The sequence below is a fragment of the Haliotis asinina genome, chromosome 4 (genome assembly GCF_037392515.1).
Source record: "Haliotis asinina isolate JCU_RB_2024 chromosome 4, JCU_Hal_asi_v2, whole genome shotgun sequence".
In the NCBI taxonomy this organism is placed as follows: domain Eukaryota; kingdom Metazoa; phylum Mollusca; class Gastropoda; order Lepetellida; family Haliotidae; genus Haliotis; species Haliotis asinina.
Genome location: NC_090283.1, coordinates 34,802,380 through 34,828,793, shown reverse-complemented (window position 1 = coordinate 34,828,793; position 26,414 = coordinate 34,802,380). Strand labels below are relative to the sequence as shown.

Genomic DNA, 26,414 nt, shown 5'->3' with positions numbered 1-26,414 from the left:
GGAGTTGAGTGGATTACTGAAGATCATTTATTACTCGGATCCTCGTGCGTCGCCCTGTTTATAAATGTTTTACAGTCATTAGTTGTTGCAGCGCTCATATTACCTCACAAAGGCAATACTAACCTGTACAATAATACCCTGCAGTATTCTGTTATATTCCACAGTCCCCTTTGAGGTCAATGCATTGGTACCATCTATCTATCTATATCTATCTACATAAGCTTTTTTGCTTGTTTAGAGTTTTCAGAACTAAAATACTTTAAAACTATTACTCGAAGAAGGGTCACTATTTGGCATGGGTTTGGACTTTGATAATTATTGATTCCACGATTGCCTTGTGTAGCTAGGTCTGACTTGCTTAATGTACTTTAAGGATATTATGTTATGGCAGAAAAGCAATTATTGAAATATCCTTTGAGGTACAAAAGAAACCACATCTATCTGATGATTAACTGATAATACACTGATTAGTCAATCAGTATTATCAGTCCGAGAGGACTGATGTTATTTACGTATAAGGACTGAATAAAACCAAATTGGATAATGTTGGTATGTCCATTTTGGCACCCTCGAGATGTAGTTTCCTTCATGAAAATGATATTAAACGTAGAATTTCAGATCAATCGCTTCAACTGATGAATAAACCCATTTTATCTTCTTTATCTGTCATGAGCGTATGTGTGAAAGCCATCTCATTATAATATTTGTTTATTTGAACAAATTAGGAACCAAAAACTGTAATATTGTAATCAAATCTAAAACCGCTAACGATAATTACACTTCTACAAAAGACCCAAATGAATCTCAAAATTACATCCATGTTCTTGGCAAGTACTGTACACGAAAATGGAACGTCTCAACGCTGCCGATCGAAATCAGGCAGTTGGACGATTGCAGGCTGGCGAATCAAACAGTGAGGTGGCAAGGATGTTCAACGTTCATTCCAGCACAATAACTCGATTGTGAGATCGATTCGATTTCGTCAAACAGATTCGACCAATGACCGTCCAAAATCAGGAAGACCTGCTCAAGATGGGTGCATCTGGGTAATCCACCCACGTGACCGCCATCGCACCGCCCGGGACACAGCACAAGAACAGTTTGGAGCTCGAAGTGTGTCCAATAAGAGAATCAGGAACCGTCTCCGAGAAGTCGGAAAACGTGCCAAACGTCCAAATGTTGCCCCCTCCTTGACACGACTACATCGACGTCGACGAGTGAGATGGTGTACGATGGTGCTGGTATGGAACCTGGCAAACTGGAGGCGCATATGGCTTAGCGATGAATCACGTTATCTCCTCAGGCGACGTGATGGTAGAGACCGTGTCTACAGACGACATCATGAACGTTTTGCTCCTCGCCGCATCCGACAGGTGTACAAATTCGGTGATGAAAGTGTTATGGTTTGGGGAGTGATCTCATACACCCGCAGATCGGAACTTGTGCTTGTCCAAGACAATCTGACGGCCAATCGATACATAGACCAAATTCACCGCCCGCACGTCCTTCACCTTGTTGACTGTCAACGGCAGCCCTTCCAACAGGACAACGCCAGGCCCCACACACCACGTCCCACCGTGAACTACCTGGCCAATAACAACATCAGTACCCTCCGCTGGCCTTCCAGATCCCTGGATCTAAACCCAATCGACCACCTTTGGGATCACATCGTCGTAATCCACAACAGAATCTTCAATAGTTGTTCCGCGTGCTGCAGGACGAATAGAAGGATTCACAACAAAACATCCAACGACTGATTCGATCTGTATCCAGGAGGTGTCGGGCAGTTGTAGTAGCTGGCGGTGAACATACGAGGTACTGATTTCAACACCACCTGGTGGACAACAGTAAAGACTGTGATGACTGTTATTCTCCTGAAATATGGACAAAATTTCATTCATGTATCTTTGTTTTCCGCTGTTACGCTGAATATCACCAAATTTTCATTGATATTTGAGTTTGCGTTTCGTTTTGTTAAGGGGCGGTGGGGTAGCCTAGTGGTTAAAGCGTTCGCTCGTCACGCCGAAGACCCGGGTTCGATTCCCCACATGGGTACAATGTGTGAGGCCCATTTTCTGGTGTCCCCCGCCGTGATATTGCTGGAATATTGCTAAAAACGGCGTAAAACCAAACTCACTCACTCACTCACTCCTTTTGTTAAAGAGTGCATATTTCAACAATAAGTTTGTAAACAATTCTAACTATTATCAAATGTCAGCCCTATTTGAAACTCATCATGTAAAACTATCACGAAATCTGATATATCTCTGAAAACACCCCAAAATGTATTGCATGCATTTGTAAACTTATGGTCATACAAGTTGAGTGACTACTGTGGGTGATTAATGTCTACATATTATCACAATACTGTCCTCCAGGCATTAGGTGACTGATCATTGTTGTGTGGATTGTTCCGTGGACATAATGAATGTTAGTGTCACGTGTCTTCCCACCTTGCCAATATCAGTATAATGTGAATCAAAATGTAAGGAGATTAAAGCTGTAAGATCAAAAACAATCGCCACAGATACATTTAATAAAATATTAGATTGTTATTCTGTTTGTGAGCGTGCAGGTGTATGAAATATAAAGAGGTCGAATATCATCTCTGTCCCTCTATGTTTATGAATAGTATATTGGTAGATTGTAAGCATCACCATTGTAGGTTTATGGCTATTGTCACTCAGTCACTCACAAATCTTGGCTTGTGATTTTGGTCTTATTGTGCTCTGGGTGAACATTATCGTTTCACTCAAGGATAAACACTGGTCCAAGCTTTGTTGAAAAGTCCGCATGTTTCCTCCGCGTAAATGCTAAACTCACTCATTCGCTACTACGCTGGACGTTAAATCGGGGTAATAATAATAATCAGATTTGATTATTATTAATTAGTAGCCCCAAAATGCGCGTTCGTTTTGATTCAGTGTTATTATTTTCATTGACTTGGTGCAAAATGTTTGAATTTCGCTATCACAGAAGCACGATGTGTTAGAGAACTCGAAACAAAAGGTTCACACAACATACAAATATGAACAGCCATGGCAGGATGAAATCCTGTTTGTGTCAGACATCAAAGTAATGTAAATGAGGATCTGAGAAAACCATCAAAGTCACTTATCAAAACTACGTCACTACTATGGAATTCTAAAATATTATTGCATTTTTGTGTTCATTTACCTATACATCACATACATCAGGCGCAGCAGATGTCGCCATACTATCTAAACTTGTTTGTGTAATCCCGATATTTGTGGGGAAGACAATGACAAAGGAAATACCCCGTCCCGTGTGAGTGACCTTCTAAGGATCAACCCATCCAGCAGGCTTCTGTACTATCGACCAGCTTGGTGCTACATGTACATACATCACTACTAACGTGATGTGCCGTGTCATTCTTTGCTATGCTGTAAGACATCCAAATGAAAGTATATATGAGTATAAGTATATATTTTTCATGGATAAAAACTTCCTATTTATTCTTTGTACGACGTTTCTGAGCCAATTCTTGCTCCTTTACATAATGAAGGTGATCACGTTCTTGACATTCTTGCTCCTTCACCTGACGAAGTGATCAAGTTCTCCACATTCTTGCTCCTTCATCTGATAAAGATGATCCAGTTCTATACATTCTTGCTTCTTCACCTTGCGAAGGTGGTCAAGTTCTCGACATTCTTGCTGGTTCACCTGATGAGTGAGTGAGTTATAATTTAACGTCACATCGGCAATATTTCAGCCATATCGTGACGAGAATAAACATGATTATGTAGAATATGTATGTTATGAAACCCGTCGTCAAAGTACGTAAAATAACTAGAGTATCACAATTCGAGTCTAAAACTAGCATGTGAAGTTAAAACTACAGCACAATTTGGACAATACATAATATAAAAGTAGGCTATAGATCACCAACAACTGAAGGTAGATCACCACACTAGGAACCAAGGGGACTTACGTTGCTTTAGCAACCTGCATGGCCCCTAGCTGGATTTACACCATCCCCTCAGCTGCTGGGGATTGTAGGAAAATGTAGCCGAAATTTAAAATGACAAAAATACTACGTTTAAAATACTGGTAAGTTTAAATTTCACTTTGAAAGTTTGGGGACTTACGCACCCTTTCAGGGGGACAATAATTTTACGCTGCTTTAACCCCCTTTGAGCGTACGGACACTAACAATTGCAGTTGACAATTCACACTACCATGTTTAAAATATCAGCTTTCTATTTACAAAACATATTATTCAAAATTTATCTAATAATTCTATTTCCTTTAAAAATTCAATGATTAAATGATAATTAACATTAAAAAGATCCTTCATTGTTTTGACAGTAAAATATTTCTCCCTTGTGATGGCAAAATCAATACAGTCAAACAAGATATACTTGACCGTGATTGTCTCATCACAAGGGATACAAAACGGAGGATCCTCACCATTAAGTAAATATTTGTGTGTATACCGCGTATGGCCAATACGACATCGTCGCATAATGACCTCCTCAAATCTGGACTGACAGCCCAAGTAGGTATAACCAATATAAGGTTTTATTTCATGTAATTTATTTATACCCACCTGGGTATCCCACTTCTTTTGCATCAGATCACGGATGTAAGTTCTAATGGTTGCTTTGTAATCTGAGTATGGAATAAGGAGTGGTGTCACAGATTTATTGAGTGCTGCTTAAGCAGCAAAATCGGCCAGTGTTCCCAGAAATGCCTGCGTGGCTGGGTAACCAACAAAAGACGATGTCATATTGGCCAGTAGCAAGATCATTATATAACTCAATACATTTGTATTAAAAGTGGATGTTTACAAGATAGATTTTTAATAGCCTGAAGACAAGAAAGAGAGTAAGAAAAGATTATATACTGTTTATGTGCAGGATGTCTTTGAATATATTTAAGAGCAGTTAGTATTGCGTTTGCTTCTGCTGTACAAATAGAGCTATAATCAGATATTCTAGAAGAGATTGTTCTGGATCCAATGACAGTGGCACAAGCTACTGCGCCACCATCCTGTTCACCTGATGAAGGAATAGAAATTAGCCCCGAAGCGTTGCATAAAGAATAAATATGAAGTTGTTATCCGTAATAAAAGCGTGTCAAGTATTCATGGCTTAGAACGCCTTTCAATAAATTCAAATGACTTTAGGCGGAAATGCCTTTCAATAAATTCAAATGACTTTAGGCGCAAATGCGATGTAATGATAGGGAGCTAAACAAACTGGCCATGTCTCTTTCACAAATGTCATTGGCACACATGAAACACTTTATTGATGCATGCGCTGGGTTCTTGAACCCGGAAGCTATCATGACAGATATGGGATATCCAACGAAAGCAAATAGTGCCATCATTGAGTTAAATAATGACTTAATATTGGTAATAGTAGAGGAATATTCGTAATGAACGCCCAGTTGAGGACACCAATGTTGCATATACTACTTGTAGTGAGAAGTGAATTGTGACTGTCTTTACACGTCATACTTGACGTTTACTGTTATACTGAGACACTCCTGCAGGTTCCTTCAAGAGATATCTACTCAAGGCTGACTGACACATCACGCTCTACATACTGAGAGACCTGCAGAATAGCACAAATCAAAAACATGGTGTACAATGCCATAAAAAACCAAAGAGCTATGACCAGAAACAATCATACTTATTCGGGGAAAACACACATGAAAAAGCAACAACAAATAATGGCATTGGAAGGTCGTGGTGTGGCGATGAAAAAAAAAGTAAACTTACGCCAGAAAACTAGATTACTTATACAAAAGACCAATATGTTACACGCATTGTCAAGAAAAGTATTTTGCACGAGAGGTCTCACACAACTCACTCTTAGCAGCGTGAAACATTTTCTAAAACAGTTCTGGAAAGTTTTCAATAATGGCAGATCACTGAGTCTCTGTCAATTTCTATAACGATGAAGAAAATGTCCTCTTCGTGATTGGCATAAATGATCAGTATTTGTATACATCGGATAACCGAAGACAATACAGAGGTAAATTGTTTCTTCCCCTGATCTATAACTGCTCGAGCACCACTGATGTCAGAACTGTCTTGAGATTAAGATCGGTCCATGAACGAAGAACCTTGATAACTTAGATGAAACATATAATTGGGCGAAACGGAGACACAGGCCAAGCTGTGAAGAATGATGTGAATAAGGTTAGTTTCCGCAATTTTGTCGTGACTGTTCTGATTAGGTTTCAGACAGAGACAATATCATCATGTTGTCATCATGTGAATAAATGGGGCATTATCTAGAACACTATATGGATACAGATGGATATCTGCACTATGTGACCGTACACCATACACACGACTACTGTCACTGTTTGCACGCATGAGAATTTGTAAGAGTCAAGGTAGCAGTGTGGATCTCTAAGCATAATGCCGGCGTATCCCTGGAGCACAAGACCACCCGGTGTCCATGTGTCGAGAAAAAGGGTAGATGGTAAAGAATGCCTTTATATTTCATATGACCATGGATGAGATGAAATTATTCCTACATGGCTCACGTTATTCGATATATTAAAATGTGTTCGTTTTGCTTTTTTCCTTTTTTGTTTTTTAAGGGGCTTTGTTTTGGTTTTGGTGTTGGGGGCTAGCTAGGGAAAGCAGTCACTCAACCACAAAAATGAGAGACTGAGTGTGGAGAGACACAGAGCCATAACAACAGAGGCATACTGAGGATAAGCGGCATTTGTGTACGTCTCCTCTGCTGTGGCTGAATTGTTAGTTGTGGTGAAACTGTTGTTGTAGTTAAGAATCCAGTCGTCCACGATCTCCTCCAGTATGGTGAGGGGCACCGGGCCATTCTCCAGCACCACGGAGTGGAAGTCTCGGATGTCAAACTCCTCACCTGAAATCAATAAGCTTGCATTTACATGTGGTATATACTTATGTCATATGCCCCCCCCCCCCCCACACACACACACACACACACACACACACACACACACACACACACACACACACACACACACACACACACACACACACACACACACACACACACACACACACACACATACACACACACACACACACACACACCACACACACATACCTTTAAGTTCTTATCAATGTTATGACATGGCTTACATATATCTTCCCAAATGCTCCAAACGTTGTAACAACAACATCGGAGTACAGATTTCATGTCGAACCTATGAACCTGTGTAACAGCATCACTGCCAAACATCTACAGGAACGCTATAAAACACTGTTCAAACAACATCGTCCGAAAAACATTTGTTATAGTGAAAATATTTCACGCGTAATTACTATAATATTCAAAATGTATAAGAATTCACAAATATACCTATATTGCAATGTTTCGTTCTTACAAACGAAGTAACCCACTTAGGCTGTAAAATACATGCATAGACGGATAGACATACTGTAGACAATAGATGACTGTTTGCACTGGAGTTACCGGCTGCATGCCACTTCCTGATTGACAAGCTGACCACTTAATTATAACCTCACAAACAAGTCGGCGGTCAATCTGAAATGCTTCTGGCTAAATGAAACGGTAGCCTTTGCGTTTTTATTACCACCGTCCGGTTTCAGTCAGACATACATTAGGCAATTTATGAGAATATTGTGTCAACCAGGAACAACCCATGAAATAACAAAGGGATAATGGTGACAACAATTTACAACTGCTACGCGTTCCTCCGATATATAAGCAGGTGCAGTTTGACTGTCGTGTCGACACCGTGTCGAACGCGATTAAACTTTGTTTTAACAACATCGCCCAACAAACATTTATAAAACGGTATTATACCATCGCCTGACAAACATCTTGTCGAACGTTATAAAACTTTGGTAATATAATGATGTCGAATGACAAACAACCATACATCATACATTGCCTAACAAACATCTATAAATCGTAGTTATAACATCGTGTCGCCTAACAAACATCTACAAATCGTTGTTATAACATAATGTCGCCTGACACACATCTTGTCTAAGGTTACAAACCACAACAACTCATTGCAGCCATCGTGTAGAAAGCTCATTAACTGTATAATAACATTACCTGACCAATATCTTTGTGCAATAGCGGTTTAGATGCATAAAGGTTCCCACATCGTGTGCGAAATACGCCTTATGTCTGAATGTCCAAACAATAGTCAGGTTACTTACCTAACGCATCCTCTGCCCTCTTCCGTAACTCTCTGATTTTGATTTCGCCGATCTTGTATGCGCATGCCTGACCTGGCAACGCGATATATCGGTCGACCTCTTTGGTTATATCCGTCCTTGGTAGGCTTGTGTAGTTGAGCATGTACTGTATGGCCTCTTCCTGGCTCCACCTGATACAAAGGGTTCAATTATCGTGTTCAATCATCAAGTTAAGATATCGTGATTGCTGTTGTGAGTGAGTGGGTAGATGAGGGACACACAAAGTGACGCCGTCTGTTACCGTCAGGACGTTAGTCATAAGGTGCTGACAGATTTAGAAGTGTAGTCGAGTTATGTCATAGATTTAAACCATGACCAGGGGTTTCTGGATTTGGTCCAGCTTACAGGCTTACATAACAACCAACAATACACTAAAGAACCGTTGGAAATAGAAAAAAACCCAACAACTGTTTTCCGGTTGTTAGTCTGTATCACTCATATTTAGACAACTGCAAATAGCACATGTCGAAATAACTCACTTCGGCCTAACTGGGTATTCAGTGGGATACGTAAGGTTATCCAGAAAAGCAGGTTTACTCGTAAAATCGGGTAAAATACGACTAGCTGCTGAACAAAAAATATATCAGACCATAGATAGCAATGAGGTCGCTCAGCCAGGTGTGACGACGGAAAGTCGACTCACCTGACATGAAATGCCTTCGCTGCCGACTGACGCAAGGGACCATCTCAAAGATATTTTGTGCTTTTTCATGTTTATTGAATATGCCTCATGTAATTCTGTAATGAAGTTTCTGTTAAGATATGATACCTGATACCCACAGAAAAGCATCGTATTAAATAAAAAAATAACTCAAAATATACAGGTGACCACCCGGAGACCGATATGATTGGATATCATTTGTAAATTGTTATCATACGTCGAGTATTTCCCCAGTTTAATTTGCCTAAAGGATTATCATATCTCAGCCGATATCTCTATCCGCCAACACGACTCGTCTGCGACAACTGTCCGACAACATATGTCATATTTGGGATTTCACTTTCTTAGTAAAGTAGAAATTCTAGTACTTTTTGGGACTGAGTCCCATCCGGGATTCGAACTCGCACCTAATCGCCAGCACAGAAAGTCAGCCGCCTAGCCCGCTCAGCCACCGTGACTTCCACAAAAAATGGAAGTCGGACAACTGGTAGTCTAGACTGTACAAATTCTAGTATTTCTTTTAGTCCAATCCAGGATTCGAACCTGCACCAGTTGACTCAACCCCCCAAAAGTACTAACATTTGTACTTTAATAAGAAAGTGAAATCCAAAATGGCATATGTTGCATTTGACCACTTTCTAAATGGCATTGTGTAATAATAATGACACCTGTTTTGGTTTTGTTTTTTAGATGACCCCTCCTACCTGTTTCTTTTTATAGTGATAATGACTCCCTGCTAGCTACATCCTTTCAATAGCTACAATAATGTCAGCATAAAAGTTGTTTTTTTACGACAGCTAAGACTAATTTTAAACTAATTTAAAAAGTGACCTTTATAAAACAGTATCATCGCACTCTAATTTGCACAAAGCCATAATCTGTTCCAAATAAATCGTTTCGTGTCTGCCAGTGGTACATAACGACAGATTTATCAAAAGCACACAAAGCATACTCTAGCTTACCCATAATGATGTAGTCCCGTATCCACGACCAGTCTGCACGCCCGCACCATCTCTAGAATGTACCTCCCCATGCTGAAACAACATGGTATGTAGAGAACATCGCAAGCACTAGCCACTGTCCTTGCTGTGACAGTTGGCCACAACACCTGTACTAGCCAGTGTGGTTGGTGTGACAGGTGGCCACAACACCAGGACTAGAGCTTTTCCTTGCTGTGACAAATGGCCACAACACCAGGACTAGCCATTGTGGTTTATGTTACAGGTGGCCACAAAACCAGTACTAGCCATTGTGGTTTGTGTTACAGGTGGACACAACACCTGTACTAGCGATTGTAGTTTGTGTTACAGGTGGTGTACAACACTAGTACTAGGCATTGTGGTTTGTGTTACAGGTGGCCACAACACCAGGACTAGAGCTTTCCCTTGCTGTGACAAATGGCCACAACACCTGTACTAGCCATTGTGGTTTGTGCTACAGGTGGTGTACAACACCAGTACTAGCCATTGTGGTTTGTGTTACAGGTGGCCACAAAACCAGTACTAGCCATTGTGGTTTGTGTTACAGGTGGTGTACAACACCAGTACTAGCCATTGTTGTTTGTGTTACAGGTGGCGTACAACACCAGTAGTAGCCATTGTTGTTTGTGTTACACGTGGCGTACAACACCAGTACTAGCCATTGTTGTTTGTGTTACAAGTGGTGTACAATCTCCGTACTAGTAATTGCGTATGGTGTGACAGATGACCTTTCATACCAGGAGCAGCAGCTGGTCAGTAAGATGAGGTTCATACAGTTGGTATGAACACCCACACATACTTACGAATTCGTCCCTCTGACATTTCATTATATTTTTTAAACCTGTTTCTGAATCCACAGCTTTAGCTGGAATTTAAGTGGTCAAAGGTTTTGTGTTGTCCTTTTTCCTGGTGGATTCCACGCATGATCGACAGGGGCTGTTTCGCCCATCGGAAGCCCAGGGAAATCTCGTATTTTTATCCTATGACTCCTGTGCATGCATTTTGTTTCTCTGAAACATTTTGTATAATCCTCTAACGTTTGCATATTCTTTTGATTTCTCATTAAGGGACTACCATAAAGTTTCGCTGTGTTACGCTGATGTTATGGGTTTGATTCTCTACATGGGTAGAATCCTCAACCGTCATCTTCCTAGACTATTGCTAAAAGCGGCGTAAAGCCATATTCACTCACTCATTCACATACTCCGTTGTAAATGATGGTAAACCAAAGGACACTCAGTACAATAAGAAAATAGTGCAACAAGCAAAGTTACTTTCCTTTCGTTTGTAATAAGGGAAATTGGAGAACCACTAGAAGAAAAGGCAATACAAAACTTCAGACTGCATGACTGTATACTCACAGTGTAGTGACGTCATGATAGAGATTAAGTTCTTCTCCGAGTGATTCGGCGTACGTTGCCCAGCCCTGCGGTAAATATATAGTAATCTTCTTCGTCAAACAATAATAAGCCTATATTATGCATTGAGACGGTATCGGCTTGCGGTGACAGTTAGGTGAGAATGGATCACTGAAACTTAGGTGTCATCGACAAGGGTAAACCAGTCGTGTCCCAGCGGGAACACCTCTCGTACAAAATATGCATGCCTGACTCCGTTCAGCTGCACCCCAGTCAGGAGGCACACTTTCGCACAGTAGTATCGCTTTGTAATATTTTCCTCTTACGTACTCTCTGCCTAACAATCGCCTACACCATAAAGTAAGACTTCTGCATAGTTTACCCCATGTATAACCAGTCCTAAACAATACCGTACTGGCCTCTGTATAGTTTACCCCGTGTATAACACAGGCCTAACCAATACCGTACTGGCCTCTGTATAGTTTACCCCGTGTATAACACAGTCCTAAACAATACCGTACTAGCCTCTGGATAGTTTACCTTATATAGAAAAATCGACTAAAAACTGCAGTACTACTCTCTGCATAGTTTACTCTGTGTATAACAATCACCTAAACAATACAATTCAGAACTCTGTCGAACGCTATCTTTCACCCTGTGTATAACAATCGCCTGGACAATAATGTACTGACTTTTGTATAGTTTAACCCGTATATAACAGCCACTTCACCTTTTCGGTACTAACCTTCATAAAGTATCTCCTGTATTTTATGAGCATACAGAACTCACCTGCACACAGTATAGGGTCCAACACATTGGCTCTACGAAAAGTCATTTGTAATCAGGGGAAACCTGTCAACACGAACAGGTGAGAGGTTGCTTGACATGTTTCATTCAAGTGATTGGTGAGGTGTTCCATTTGGCTGAAGAAAGTCTGGCCCATGGAGGGTAGTGGTTGGACATACGGTAGGAACATTCTGATGTAGACTACCCTGTACGTCAGTTCCAGGGCGAACATATATGTAGAGCATGTGCAGGTCCAATGGCAAGTGATGACATTTCCTACCTCAGTATAGACTGTGTAGAAGGGGAAGTGAAACTTGTGCCGGATATTTCTTGGGATCGCTTTCAGCTCGTAGCTGGCCTGTAATTAAAGGAAGTGTGTTGAGACATCACGGGATATACGCTCATACCTACCACTCGAGTCTCAGTTTCATCCTGCTTTTGATCTAACTGCAATGTCCAACACAGATCATGGATGAACTCTTACGTTCAGCTGAAACGCTGTTATATGACGGTGACGTGCAACATGCTTAAAACACACTTCAGTAATTACATTCAGTAATTCCTGAGAGCATGGGCTAAACTGACACTACGTGTGGTTTCCTTTCTGCATCTGAGTAATGACAAACTGCGGTAACATTTCGCGTCCGTGTGACGTACATTACTTGAAGGTGGTGTCCGAGTAATGATTCATGCAGCGTGATAGGCATCATGACGTACATTACCTGAAGATGATGTCCGGGTATTGATTCATGCAGCGTGATAGGCATCATGACGTACGTCCCCCTGTGTCAACACAGAAGACATGATTAGAAGATGATGCAGTATACCCCTGTGTCAACACAGAAGACATGATTAGAAGATGATGCAGTATACCCCTGTATCAACACAGAGGACATGATTAGAAGAAGATGCAGTATACCCCTGTGTCAACACAGAAGACATGCTTAGAAGAAGATGCAGTATACCCCTGTGTCAACACAGAAGACATGATTAGAAGAAGATGCAGTATACCCCTGTGTCAACACAGAAGACTTGGTTAGAAGATGCAGTATACCCCTGTGTCAACACAGAAGACATGATTAGAAGAAGATGCAGTATACCCCTGTGTGAACACAGAAGACTTGGTTAGAAGATGCAGTATACTCCTGTGTCAACACAGAGGACATGATTAGAAGAAGATGCAGTATACCCCTGTATCAACACAGAGGACATGATTAGAAGAAGATGCAGTATACTCCTGTGTGAACACAGAAGACATGATTAGAAGAAGATGCAGTATACTCCTGTGTCAACACAGAGGACATGATTAGAAGAAGATGCAGTATACTCCTGTGTCAACACAGAGGACATGATTAGAAGAAGATGCAGTATACTCCTGTGTCAACACAGAGGACATGATTAGAAGAAGATGCAGTATACCCCTGTGTCAACACAGAAGACATGATTAGAAGAAGATGCAGTATACTCCTGTGTCAACACAGAGGACATGATTAGAAGAAGATGCAGTATACTCCTGTGTCAACACAGAGGACATGATTAGAAGAAGATGCAGTATACTCCTGTGTCAACACAGAGGACATGATTAGAAGAAGATGCAGTATACTCCTGTGTCAACACAGAGGACATGATTAGAAGAAGATGCAGTATACTCCTGTGTCAACACAGAGGACATGATTAGAAGAAGATGCAGTATACTCCTGTGTCAACACAGAGGACATGATTAGAAGAAGATGCAGTATACCCCTGTGTCAACACAGAGGACATGATTAGAAGAAGATGCAGTATACTCCTGTGTCAACACAGAGGACATGATTAGAAGAAGATGCAGTATACTCCTGTGTCAACACAGAGGACATGATTAGAAGAAGATGCAGTATACTCCTGTGTCAACACAGAGGACATGATTAGAAGAAGATGCAGTATACTCCTGTGTCAACACAGAGGACATGATTAGAAGAAGATGCAGTATACTCCTGTGTCAACACAGAAGAGATGGTTATTAGAAGATGCAGTATACCCCTGTGTCAACACAGAAGACATGGTTATTAGACGATGCAGTATACCCCTGTGTCAACACAGAAGACATGCTTAAAAGACGATGCAGTATACCCCTGTGTCAACACAGAGGACATGGTTAGAAGATGATGCAGTATACCCCTGTGTCAACACAGAGGACATGGTTAGAAGATGATGCAATATACCCCTGTGTCAGCAAAGAAGACATGGTTAGAAGTTGCAGTATACCACTGTGTCAACACAGAGGACATGATTAGAAGATGTCGTTGTGGCTGAGCGGGCTAGGCGGCTGACTTTGTGTGCTGGCGATTAGGTGCCTGACTCTGAGGGTGCGGGTTCGAATCCCGGATGGGACTCAACCCAAAATAATACTAGAATTTCTACTTTACCAAGAAAGTGCTATCCCATATTTGACATATGTTGCATTTGACCACTTTCTATATGGTATCGCGTAATCATACCCTTGTGTCAGCAAAGAACAGATCATTTGTATTGCTTTGGTAACATACAAACAGATGAAGGATGAGAGATGAAATATATTCCTATGTTAACAGACAACACACTGTATGACCCATGATTTGTGTCTCCATGTTAACATACGACACAGGGTATGACAGATGAATTTGTATTTCTATATTAACATATTTAAACACAGTATGCATAGTCGGATCCAGATGTGTGTGTGTGTGTGTGTGTGTGTGTGTGTGTGTGTGTGTGTGTGTGTGTGTGTGTGTGTGTGTGTGTGTGTGTGTGTGTGTGTGTGTGTGAAATTTTGTTAAATGGTCATTGGAATTCGGGTGTAAATGAAATATGCACCCCCTCATTTTTTCTCAGAAAGTGTCCACACCCCACTTTCTGAAAAAGCCGTCTGACCCAGTAAATGTATTCCAGTGTCAATATACAACACAAGATATCACCAATGATATATAATCTTATGATGACATACTACACGCAGTGTGACAGATGACATGCATTCCTATGTTAACACAAAACATGCAGTATGAACAATCGTATTCCTATGTTGACATACAGCACAGTATGACAGATGATATGTATTCCTGTGTTAACACACAAAACAGTATGAGAGATGATGTGTATTCCTATCTTGACATACAACACAGTATGACATATGATATGTATTCCCATCTTAACATACAACACTGTATGAGAGATGATGTGTATTCATATGTCAACGTACAACACGGTATGACAGATGATGCGTATTCATATGTTAACGTACAACACAATATGATAGATGATGTGTATTCCTGTGTTAACATACAACACAGTATGCCAGATGATATGTATTCCTCGGTTAACATACTACACAGTATGACAGATGATGTGTATTCCTATGCTAACTTAACCCACATACACCAATGTTGTCAGGGGACCCACAATATTGACCATCGACGAACACACCTGGATGTTAAGGTTGAACGGACGGCTGGACATGACGTAGGCCTCTCATGTCTATTTGGTTAATTCGAACCATACTTATCAAAGAATTTAAAAATGTGTTTCCTCTCTTAGTAACACTGTTGTTTGGCGACAGACCCAATACTTCATGTACACCTGACGTTATCAACAGCAGATAAGAGTGGACAGTCAATATGATTCCGATATAAACATTAGAAACGAGAACGTCTGTGAAAAGTCACAGAGTTAGCCAGCCACACATACCTTTCTTCAAATCGACGTACATTTACGTAGAATGTAGCGGACCTCGATCCATCTGTAGACATGGGCCTGTACATTGCCAATGGACCATCGCCCTCCATGGCCTTCACGCTGAAGCACATTTACAAAGTGCAGCAAACATTTAGTCATACCCGTGGAAATGCCAACATTTTGTGCATTAGATCTAGTCAACGGATCAAGTAGACTGCTTTGGCAAAATATTTCTTAAATGTGATGTCAGTTATACGATACTAATCTAAAGCTGCAACAAAGTGTTCGAACTTACTCTAATGGTAGATCAGGGATATTCTTGAACATTTCAGGCAGTCTGGGCTTCACACGCTCATTCACAATTTTCTGGTATGTTTCCAGCAGTTCCTCCTGTGGGCAGGTTGACAGATCTCGTACATCAAACCTTAACCTTGTGACGAGTTATGTACAATCTTGGTTATGTACTACCAATATGATGCAATATATATGGCATCGTGGGACATCTATGACAAAACCTACCTTTGTTTGCAGATTCAGAGACGTCCTGTTCCCAAACATTGCAAAGAATTCACCAACCGATCCACTGAAATTCTGTCTTGCCATAACCTGGAGAGGAAATCTTTCTTTCAGAACATCAGACCACTATTTAGTTGTACATCACTACCGCCTTCCCAAACCCAGTTGGATTACCTCAAAATGAACACCAGCACCGCCCTCTTCCAACCCAGTTAGCATACCTCATGTTGAACATCAGCACCACCCTCTTCCAACCCAGTAGTCACGCCTCACGTTGAGCATCAGCACCACCCTCTTCCAACCCAGTAGTCACAGCCCACCTTCTGTATCAGCTCCAGACTATGTTGTTTTGTCGTCTTTATCACCTCGTTATGCCTCACCTTCTCCATCAGTCCTTTGATCCGCTCCACCTCCTGCAGCCCTATCTGATGAACCCTCTCTGGACTTATGTCTATGGACAGATGCCATTCGAGACATACTTTGTAATAGTCCAGATCGAAGAGATAAGACCCCACACCCGTTTTTGGCCTCGTGTTTGGGATATGTTCCTGCAAGACGAGATATCAAAGCAAGCATATTCCAACTTCGATGTCGCTTCAAACAGTTGTCTAAATATTTCTGGAAATATCATGAAGTTATTACATATTTCGTATTAAAATCAAAGAAGAAATTAACAGAAACACAAACGTGCTAAACTGCAATTTACTTTTTCCAGGAATGCCTTCCAATGGTACAATGCTGTAAGTACACCTCGGATTGCCTCGTGCGCTCTCCCTCTTAAACCCCTTCTTTGAAAATGAAGAATGTACGTTTCATCATCATCATCATCATCATCATCATCATCATAAGAAAACTAGGATGAAAGTTCTTCATTGTTGGGTGAAGCATTATTTCTGTAATTGTATGAATCAGCAAACGACAGGGCATTCAGCGTTTTATCGTTAAAAGGCTATAAATGATGACTGGAACATCACAGAATGCTACACTTTGTACCATGGAGTTCACGGCTTTGATTTGCAGGCACCTGATAAAAACGCCGGCCTTGGTCATCTTGGTGCAATAGTTCTGTAAAGCCGGCATAAGACTTTAGTCCTCAACGCAATGTTTCGCAAATTATCAGATTCAATTACTGTAACATATTTAAAATTGACAAATGTATCTCGGATAAGGGCACTGACGAAGGCCAGACTTACTTGACTTGTATATCCATTGGCAGTTCTTGAAGTAGGGCTGCGAATGGGTGGTATAAGACTGACTGTTCCGGGTCCAGGACCAACGGCTCTGTTGTCACGTGATCCTGCAGGCAATCCAACAGATCGCCATTGCTTCTCCAATAACAAATATAGTTGTAGATATTTTTCTATTAATGCCGTGAGATGTGTACTTTATATTATATCACAACTGATTTTATTTTTTAAATGTAACTAATTGTACTTGCCACTGACGAATTGGATGATGTCCCGTTCATTGTCATTGCTGATTTGTACAGCTCAATGTACTGGTCGACCTGTCAAACACAACAGTACCCGTATCTTTAGCTCATCTTCATGGTGTATACCGAACAATTATCGGAACTGTGAAAATCAATATATGCTGAGACAAAGACTCCCACGGACGTCGACAACAGCCAGAGCTGTGAGACATTCATTGTGTGAAAAACCGTGTTTCCGTCGTATTATACAGAACCTAAAATAACAAGAAACGTTATCACTGAAAGCATTGACGTAAAGGTAACCAGATGTTTCCCTTAGATTGTTACCATGACAACAGACCTGGTGTGGGGTATTCTGAAGACGGACGATGAAGTTCTCATAGTCTGCACGGGTAAGGAAAGGTTCGTCTTGCATCACCTGATCCGGGTCTAGATGTATACCCTTCAGGAAGTCGAGAGGATTTAGTAACCCGAATCTGCAGAATGAGCATTATATATATATGGAAGTAATAGTCCTTGTGCACTAGTTGTACTTCACAGAAGCACTTAATTCTCTGTCACAGTCATCGAATGCAACAACAATAGAATATACGAACCCATAATTAATATACAGAAACATTGCCCCACCTGTAATTCTAACCCCCATAAAGCCATTTCTATTCACATCATAACTATACTTGTTTGTGACCCACCAAACACTGATTTTAGATATGCGCGAGCCACGATCAGAGCAAATATCAAGTCAATCATCACAGCTCGATAACTTGGAAAATCAAATGAAATGGAATCGTTGCTGATAAGCAGCATTCGATCCTCCGAACTGATAATTCCTCAAATATGGCATGTTATTGATATGCGGAATGCTTGTTTGTCATTGAGGGCAGGAGATGTTGGTTGTCATCCATCGTCTAATAATTGATTGGCCAGAAGCAGTAGCAAACAAACGAAGACTACTACACCGGACACAGCCTTTCACAGAACCACAGGGTTTTCCGTTCATGTCATGTGTTAACACCGGTCCTAAGTCTGTCAAGTGTTAACACCGGTCCTAAGTCGCAAAAAAGTGGGATTGTTGTACCACATTTCGACGACCATCCCCTGAACACAGTCCCATGAACACAGTCCCATGAACACGGCAGTACAATGCTTCTTGCACGTGTTGTTGGTGATTTCATGAGCAAAGATACGGTAGCAACTCTACCTGGGCACATCCGGAGTGCAGACGTCAGTCCCACAGAGCACATATTGGGTCGCAGGATACCCCACAGATCCTCCAGTACACAACCAGTCCTCAGTTAGAGAGGAAAAGTTTGATTCAACCTCCGATACAGCCTCCAAGAAGTAGTTCTAGGACAGTTGTCGTGGTTGAAGCATACTGCTCAAGATTATTGATACAAATGCGACGCATATGTATGTCAGGATCTTGAAAATGACTGCAAATGACTCAAATGATCCAAAAGCATTTCGTTTATGTATGTTATATCATTATTATTCTTTGAGGGTTAATTAATGCAGATAACAAGTTTCATTGTGATTTGGATAAGTTCTATGGTGGCATATTGATGCTTTGAAAACTGTGGATGGTTGGAATCAACACTGTTTTGTGGATGCCAGGATTTACCAGATGCACAGATACGAGTTAGTGCTTTGTGAAAGAGGGAATGCCTTTGGATATAGAGATACGGTTATCGTTTAGTATATGATTGAGGACACTTAGATGCACAGACACGCAATACTGTCTAGTGCATGATGGGGTACACTTGGATACAGGTCATGTGTATGACGAAATGACGGAATACCCTTGAACACACATTGGTTTGGTGACGGAGTGCCCTGTTACATGCATGATTATTTTGTCCTTCCACCGCCCTGAGATTGCTTGAATACTGCTGAAGAGGCGAAAAACTACATTCACTCACTGTCCTACCCACCTGCTCCACTTGAAGCCTTTAATGTACGTGGTCAACGCCTGTTTCAGGATCCGATAATGAATCAAGTCGGAGTCAGACAGTTCGCCTAGGTCAGTCTGCTCAAGGTTCTCTAGGAATTTCTGCGCTGTATTCTGGAACAATGAATATTACAGTCTCAACAACATTGTTAATTATTTACGATATGGAAAAAAATAGGGACTAGGATAACGTGGACTACCGACACCAGATTAGGCATGGATAAAGCGTCAGCTACCATACCCTCCTATAAGCTTGACTTACGCGTCTCTGTGTCATCCGTGATATACTGTAGTCCCGGAGGCTCTCACCGAAGGTAGCAAACTGAGGGGTATCCTCCAACCGCCATGAGTGGAAGTCCTTGTAAAGTTTGTTGAGTGCTGTACCGGCATCGCCTGAACACACAGAGTACCGAACAGGACTGAACAATCACAGCTTGCAATTGCGTCCCATTTGCAGTCCCGACTACAGAAATAATGTATCTGAATATACATGGCAAATGTACTTATTAAAAAACAGTTTGAACTGCACACGTTGATACTACCACAACGCCACCATCTATTATATTCTCAAAATCTTCACACTACTACACTGAAACAATAATACCACTATATACTCTCACACTCCAACACAACACTACTACACTACAACAATGACGCCACTATAATGTCACACTCCAACACAACACTACTATACTACAACAGTGACATCACTATACATCGTCACACTCAAACACAACACTACTACACTACAACAGTCATGCAACTGCAATGTCACTCTCCAACACAACACTACTACACTACAACAGTGATGCCACTATAAGGTAACACTCCAACACAACACTACTACACTACAACAGTGACATCACTATACAATGTCACACTCAAACACAACATTACGACGCTACAACAGTGATGCATCTGCAATGTCACCCTCCAACACAATACTACAACACTACAACAGTGATGCCACTACACTGTCACACTCCAACACAGCATTACTACACTACAACAGTGACGCCACTATAAGGTAACACTCCAACACAACACTACTACACTACAACAGTGACGCCATTATAATGTCACATTCCAACACAACAATACTACACTACAAGAGTCATGCAACTGCAATGTCACTCTCCAACACAACACTACTACACTACAACAGTGACGCCACTATAAGGTAACACTCCAACACAACACTACTACACTACAACAGTACTAGTGACGCCACTATAAGGTAACACTCCAACACAACACTACTACACTACAACAGTGACGCCACTATAATGTCACATTCCAACACAACACTACTACACTACAACAGTGACATCACTATACAATGTCACACTCCAACACAACACTACTACACTACAACAGTGATGCATCTGCAATGTCATATTCCAACACAATACTACAACACTACAACAGTGACATCACTACACTGTCACACTCCAACACAACACTACTACACTACAACAGTTACACCACTATACACTGTCATGCTCAAACACAATACTACTACACTACAACAGTGACGCCACTATAATGTCACGCTCCAACACAACACTCCTACACTACAACAGTGACACCACTATACACTGTCATACTCCAGGACAACAATACTACACTACAACAGTGACGCCACTACAATGCCACTCTCCAACACAACACTACTACACTACAACAGTGACTCCACTATATACACTGTCACGCTCCAACAGTAATACAAGACAACAGTAACAACACTGTATACTGCAACACTCCAAAACTACTGCACTATAACAGTGACACCACAATATATTGTCACACTCACACACTACTACACTAACAACAGTGACACCATACAGACACTACCATACTTGTTACCACACGCTTAGTGCCACACAGCCACGCCAATACACTTCAATCCGATACACTCTTATACACCATAACATCATCATGCCCTAACTCACCTCGAATGCGTGTGTACATCGTGAGGCCCGATACCAGTAGAGCATATAGCAGTCTGCAATGAACACAGTAGAATCAGGTCAACGTTTGCATCTCAATGTAACACATGAAGATATATTTGTAATGTTTTGGTGGGTAATCATGACTTAAGTAATCTGTTATGTTTGATTTACGTTTGAAGGGAAATGGGTAAATTTTGAGTCTTTTGCAAATCCCGGTTACAGCACTCGATGAAAATGACCCTGTACAATTCTCCCTTAGTCCTCTTTCGATTATATTATGGAATACTTTGGGTTTCAGTGTTGTTATTTGTAATCTGTAAAGTAGATGGAACAGATATCACATATTTTCATGGAATCAAAATATTACCAGTAACCATGGCAAATGAAGGAAGATAAAGTACTCTATGGCACGATCACTTGGCGTCCTTTCTGCAGCTGGTATCTGGAGTAATTGCTACAACTGATATCAGCGTACTTTCTGCATCTGGTGGCTGGATTCCTCGATGTTGCAGGAATGTGGCATCCTTGCTGATGCTGGCGTCTGGCGTTCATTCCGCAGTTGCCACCTGGCGCCCATGCTGTTGTTGGCATCCGGCATTCTTGCTCTTTTTTGTATCTGGGGCCCTTGCTGTTTCTGGTATCAGGCCTCCTTTCTGCAGCTTGTGTCTGGCGTCCTTGTAACAACTGGTGTCTGGAGCCCTTGCTACAGCTGGTGTCCTGTGTCCTTGCTACAGCTGGTGTTTGGCGTTCTTCCAACGGCTGGTGTTTAGCGTCTTTCTTATTGCTGATGTCTAGCTCCTGCTGGTATCTGGCGTCCTTGCGGCACAGCTTCTTCCTAATCCAGATTATAACGCCTCCATGTAGAAGTGTGTGTCTGGTGTCATTGCTACAACTGGTGACTGCCGTCCTTGCTGCAACCGGTTCCCAGACTAGATCTTAAAGGTCACATGCAACGTAAAATACAACTGTGCAGATTCTGATACCTTTCGGTATGCACTTACCCAAGCAAATCATCAAAAGTGCCATTTCAACCTAAAAAGTTGAAAAAACGCGATGAAAGAAATGCCCGCGAAATCAGAGTTCAAACGATACACTAAATTTCCCCCAGCGCTGGGGTAAAAAAAAATGGTTTCAACAGCCGTGCTGCGTTGCGATCGTAACGCATGCGCAGTGAATAGATTCGTGGAGCTTGAGACAGTATGCTTGCCCGCTTGAGAGATGAGCAGTATTCTAATCTTGGTTGTGTACACAAACAAGTAGATTAACAACTCGTTACCAAAAACAAAAAAAACAAAAACACACACCCCCCCCAAAAAAAACAAAAACAGACAAACAAAAAAAACACAAAAAAAACAAACAAAAAAACCCCAACAAAACAAAACAAAACAAAAAAATAAATAAAAAAAATAAAGACAAAATAAACTGATTTATGACTAGTGCACCCGAGTTCTGTCTCTGCCGCCTTATGCAATAAGGCAAGTGTAATACATATACACATGACATGTTTTTATATTTTTGGGGTTGCAAACAAACTACATCCATTTTACACGGATGACTGGATCTGACGGAAACCGGTGCAAACTCCTGTCAGTTTCAAGTCCTGTTTTATACTTGGACGAATGGCAGATTCCAGCCACGCAGTAGTTCACCATCTCTACTGAGGTGATTTTTGATAAGATCGAACACAAATTCAGAATAGATGTATTTACAAAACCCAACATCTCTATATACTTCTTTATGGATAACAACTTCTTTTTATAGTGTATTTTGTTTGACAACGGTATATGAATCCATACTGAAACGGAGCATCAAGTACAATAGAAGAAGTTGTTATCCATAAAGAATCTTACTTTCTTGTGACTCACCATACTTCTAAAATGCCCATGAAACAGATACACACTGTACACACAATGAACCCTCAGCGTATCAGCAAATAACCAGCCAATCGGAAGTCGTCGTTTCATTTGGGTGCACAGCCACCCGCTATGACTGGGCTAGGACTCCCGAGAGCTTCGTTTCGAGTGAAGTAAGCCCAAGTATAAAATATTGCACCTTTAAACCGCGATTGTACGGAAGCGTATTAGGACCACGGTGAAAAATGTTTTTTGGTGTCACTATCTCCTACGTAGGACATACTATCTGCCACGGAGTACTTAATGTATCATTTTAAAGGTTCGGATTATGAAGTGTGGTTATTAAATTGAGAAATGTTTGGGTATGCAGGACGTTAGATAGTAGAAATGCACGTTATTGTGTGTGTGTGTGTGTGTGTGTGTGTGTGTGTGTGTGTGTGTGTGTGTGTGTGTGTGTGTGTGTGTGTGTGTGTGTGTGTTATATTTGGGTGACGTGGACCTTGATCTAATTGCAGTTTTGGGTGTTCTCAGTCTCACTCTCACTCACACACAGATACACACAGGCACGCACACACAGACAGAGGAGGGGCAAAAGTTTCTCATGTGACACGTCCTCCGAAAGTTTTGCTTGTCTTCATATGAGGCTATGTTGGGTCAGATAACGCTCGTTTGCGGTCTATTTTTTCTTAATTGCTTCCACTTTGGTGGAAAAGTGTTGAATGCGGCGTAAAGCAATGCGGAATTGCAAAAGATTGTCATTATAGTTATTTGTATAAGTATAAATATATAAGTACGCATAGATTGCCACCGATAGACACGTCTGTGCAGGCAGATTATAACTAATGTTAAACCTCTGAAATGTCCAGGGCATAATAGAAACATGTAACAAAGTGCTACACGCATCAGTGAACTAACTGCAACGCGTAACAACAGGGCAAACTGAACGCGAGGCAGTAAAGTACAACAGTCGGTCCAACACATGAAAGTAATAGGCAACAATTATACTACCCATCAAGAGTCTCACTTGAAACACCCACTATATGTTATGTGGGGGAAACAACTGCAAACCGTATGCAGATCAGTTGCACGAGGATGATTCATCAAACTACCAAAAGGCATGTGCAAATATCGTGCATGTGAACTGCTGCGTTTTGGTGTGAATTTTTTATAGGAATTTGCCATTGTTCACCGAGTTTAAGCATTTGTTGAACGCATGACAATAATCTTGTCAGCGTTACGAAATTGTTTTGTTATACATCAGTTCATGTGTAAACAGTACCTGGTGGTAAATATAACACATAACTGTAGACTCTAAAAGTAAATAAAACACACGGCTGTAATCTCTACAACAGTGACTGAAAAAGTCAAAAAGGAAATGGTTTCCGTGTTTGGGAGAACTAAGTTCACCATTTCAGATTATTGTATAATAACATATATCGAGCATCTCCAACAGGAGATACTAAGTCCTACGTAGGAGATACTAAATCCTACGTAGGTGATAACAAGTCCTACGTAGGTGATAACAAGTCCTACGTAGGTGATAACAAGTCCTACGTAGTCCTAATCACGTAGTATCTCCTACGTAGGAGAAAATGAGACTAAAACTTCACGTGGCCCTTATACGCTTCCGTACTACGGATAGTACGCTTATAATTTTGTTTGTTTTTTTACAAGCAGCAATGTATATTATATGTCATGAATAAGTGATAATGGTGTTTTAATTATGTTGCATTTGTTGTTGCATGTGACCTTTAACGCCCCTGTACAATACGGAAAGTTTACCTGTGTTTATGGGTCCAGCCATCAGCGATTTGGTGAAGAAAGGCGACTCCTCGAAGCATGCCTATTGCTCTCCATGTGTCATTTTCCTAAAGAGGCATCTCGGGCTTGTTCCAGACTTGTACCTCTGATTTCCTCACGATTATGTTTTGCTCTTCGTAAATTTCTAGCAATTCGAATACCAACTGTATTTTCGAATACCAGTTGCATGTTAGCGCCTTTTTGCTAAGCTTCAACTGATTTTCAAGACTACCAATGAAAATATTCGATGTCACAATAACTTTTGCCTTTTGAGTATAAATGCTCAAATGAGATAATATCCCAACTTCTGCTGAGTGACAGTATATCTAGCAACTTTGAATCAACATTTGGGATGAATACAAAATAACCATTCCATGGCTCCTAGTTCTTGTTCCAAGTCAGCGAAAGAATTCTCAGCATGAGACCCATCACTGACGAGAGGTTGAATTCTTGTAGATGTGCCAAACTGGTACACTAATTACGGAAGTAGTTACTTCACACTACTGGGTAACATTTAGAACGTAACGGCTGCGGGTGGTGTTACATAACAGTAGTGTTGTTGTCGGACGGCAAAGCAGTCAGTGTGACATCTGGATACACTTTGCGCGGGATCAACTTTCTCGTGTTTTTCATGTTTGCAAAACAACCTTGAGATTCTTTCTATATTCCATTTTTGTTTAAAAGAATGTCGAAGCCTTTGAAATAATGGCAGCATCCTAATGTATTCCCAGCGAACGTAAAGTATTCAATCTGCAGTCCTGTATATTACCCTCAGTTCTCGGCGATCCAGTGAGTTATTGCGCGTTAAGCTGTACGTTTTAAGAATCAGCAGGAATCAAAGGTGTGAGACTATTAGTTTTGCCAAGTGAACCTGTCGTAGTTAAAACACATTGTACCAATGCCATTTTAAAGTAGTCTGTACGACATAAGAAAGCGGCACTTACCTCCATGTAAACATGTTCAGTATGGTGAATGTATGTTGGATTGAAGTATCTGGCAGCACCAAGGTCAACAATCTGCGGAGCAGATCATATAGAACAGCTACAACGTTTGTTGTTATTAACTTAATGGTACCATTTCCGATGCCCTTTGCAGTTAGTTGGCATCACCCGAACAGTATCTTCCTCGTAAACGGTTAGATTGGAGGAACTTACCAAAGGGAGGTAAGTGATGTTGGTGGTAGTGATATATTCAATGTAAATCTGTTCGTGAAGGATCAGTTTCTTGATTGACTAAGCAGA

The 26,414-nt window shown here is 41.1% G+C and overlaps 1 protein-coding gene across 6 annotated transcripts; it reads right to left on the bottom strand.

Annotated features, from left to right (window-relative positions):
- Window positions 1–4,967: 4,967 nt before the first annotated feature.
- On the bottom strand, window positions 4,968–26,255 carry LOC137282450 (uncharacterized). Of its 6 annotated transcripts, none has more exons than XM_067814201.1 (18): window positions 26,118–26,255; window positions 21,521–21,573; window positions 19,831–19,961; window positions 19,552–19,682; window positions 17,961–18,096; window positions 17,627–17,695; window positions 17,382–17,485; window positions 16,895–16,976; window positions 16,569–16,736; window positions 16,192–16,278; window positions 15,968–16,062; window positions 15,685–15,792; window positions 12,708–12,768; window positions 12,266–12,343; window positions 11,203–11,267; window positions 9,824–9,895; window positions 8,162–8,331; window positions 4,968–6,866 (listed from the first exon to the last, which is right to left on the bottom strand). In XM_067814201.1, the coding sequence occupies exons 1-18, from the start codon at window positions 26,129–26,131 to the stop codon at window positions 6,613–6,615; spliced, it is 1,878 nt and encodes a 625-aa protein (XP_067670302.1). In that variant the 5' UTR covers window positions 26,132–26,255; the 3' UTR covers window positions 4,968–6,612. The 6 variants fall into 6 exon arrangements, with proteins under 6 accessions (XP_067670302.1, XP_067670301.1, XP_067670305.1 ...); XM_067814200.1 differs by lacking the exon at window positions 26,118–26,255 and adding an exon at window positions 25,156–25,217; XM_067814204.1 differs by lacking the exon at window positions 19,831–19,961.
- Window positions 26,256–26,414: the final 159 nt, after the last annotated feature.

Bases quoted from the DNA above. Each gene is read 5' to 3' on its own strand.
- LOC137282450 (XM_067814200.1), bottom strand. From the start codon at position 25,214: ATGCTTCGAGGAGTCGCCTTTCTTCACCAAATCGCTGATGGCTGGACC. The intron at 16,737-16,894 runs GTAAATTGCAGT...CTCGTCTTGCAG, and splicing joins GGAAGGCATTCCTGGAAAAA to GAACATATCCCAAACACGAG. The intron at 8,332-9,823 runs GTAAGCTAGAGT...CCTTTGTATCAG, and splicing joins ACGGGACTACATCATTATGG to GTGGAGCCAGGAAGAGGCCA.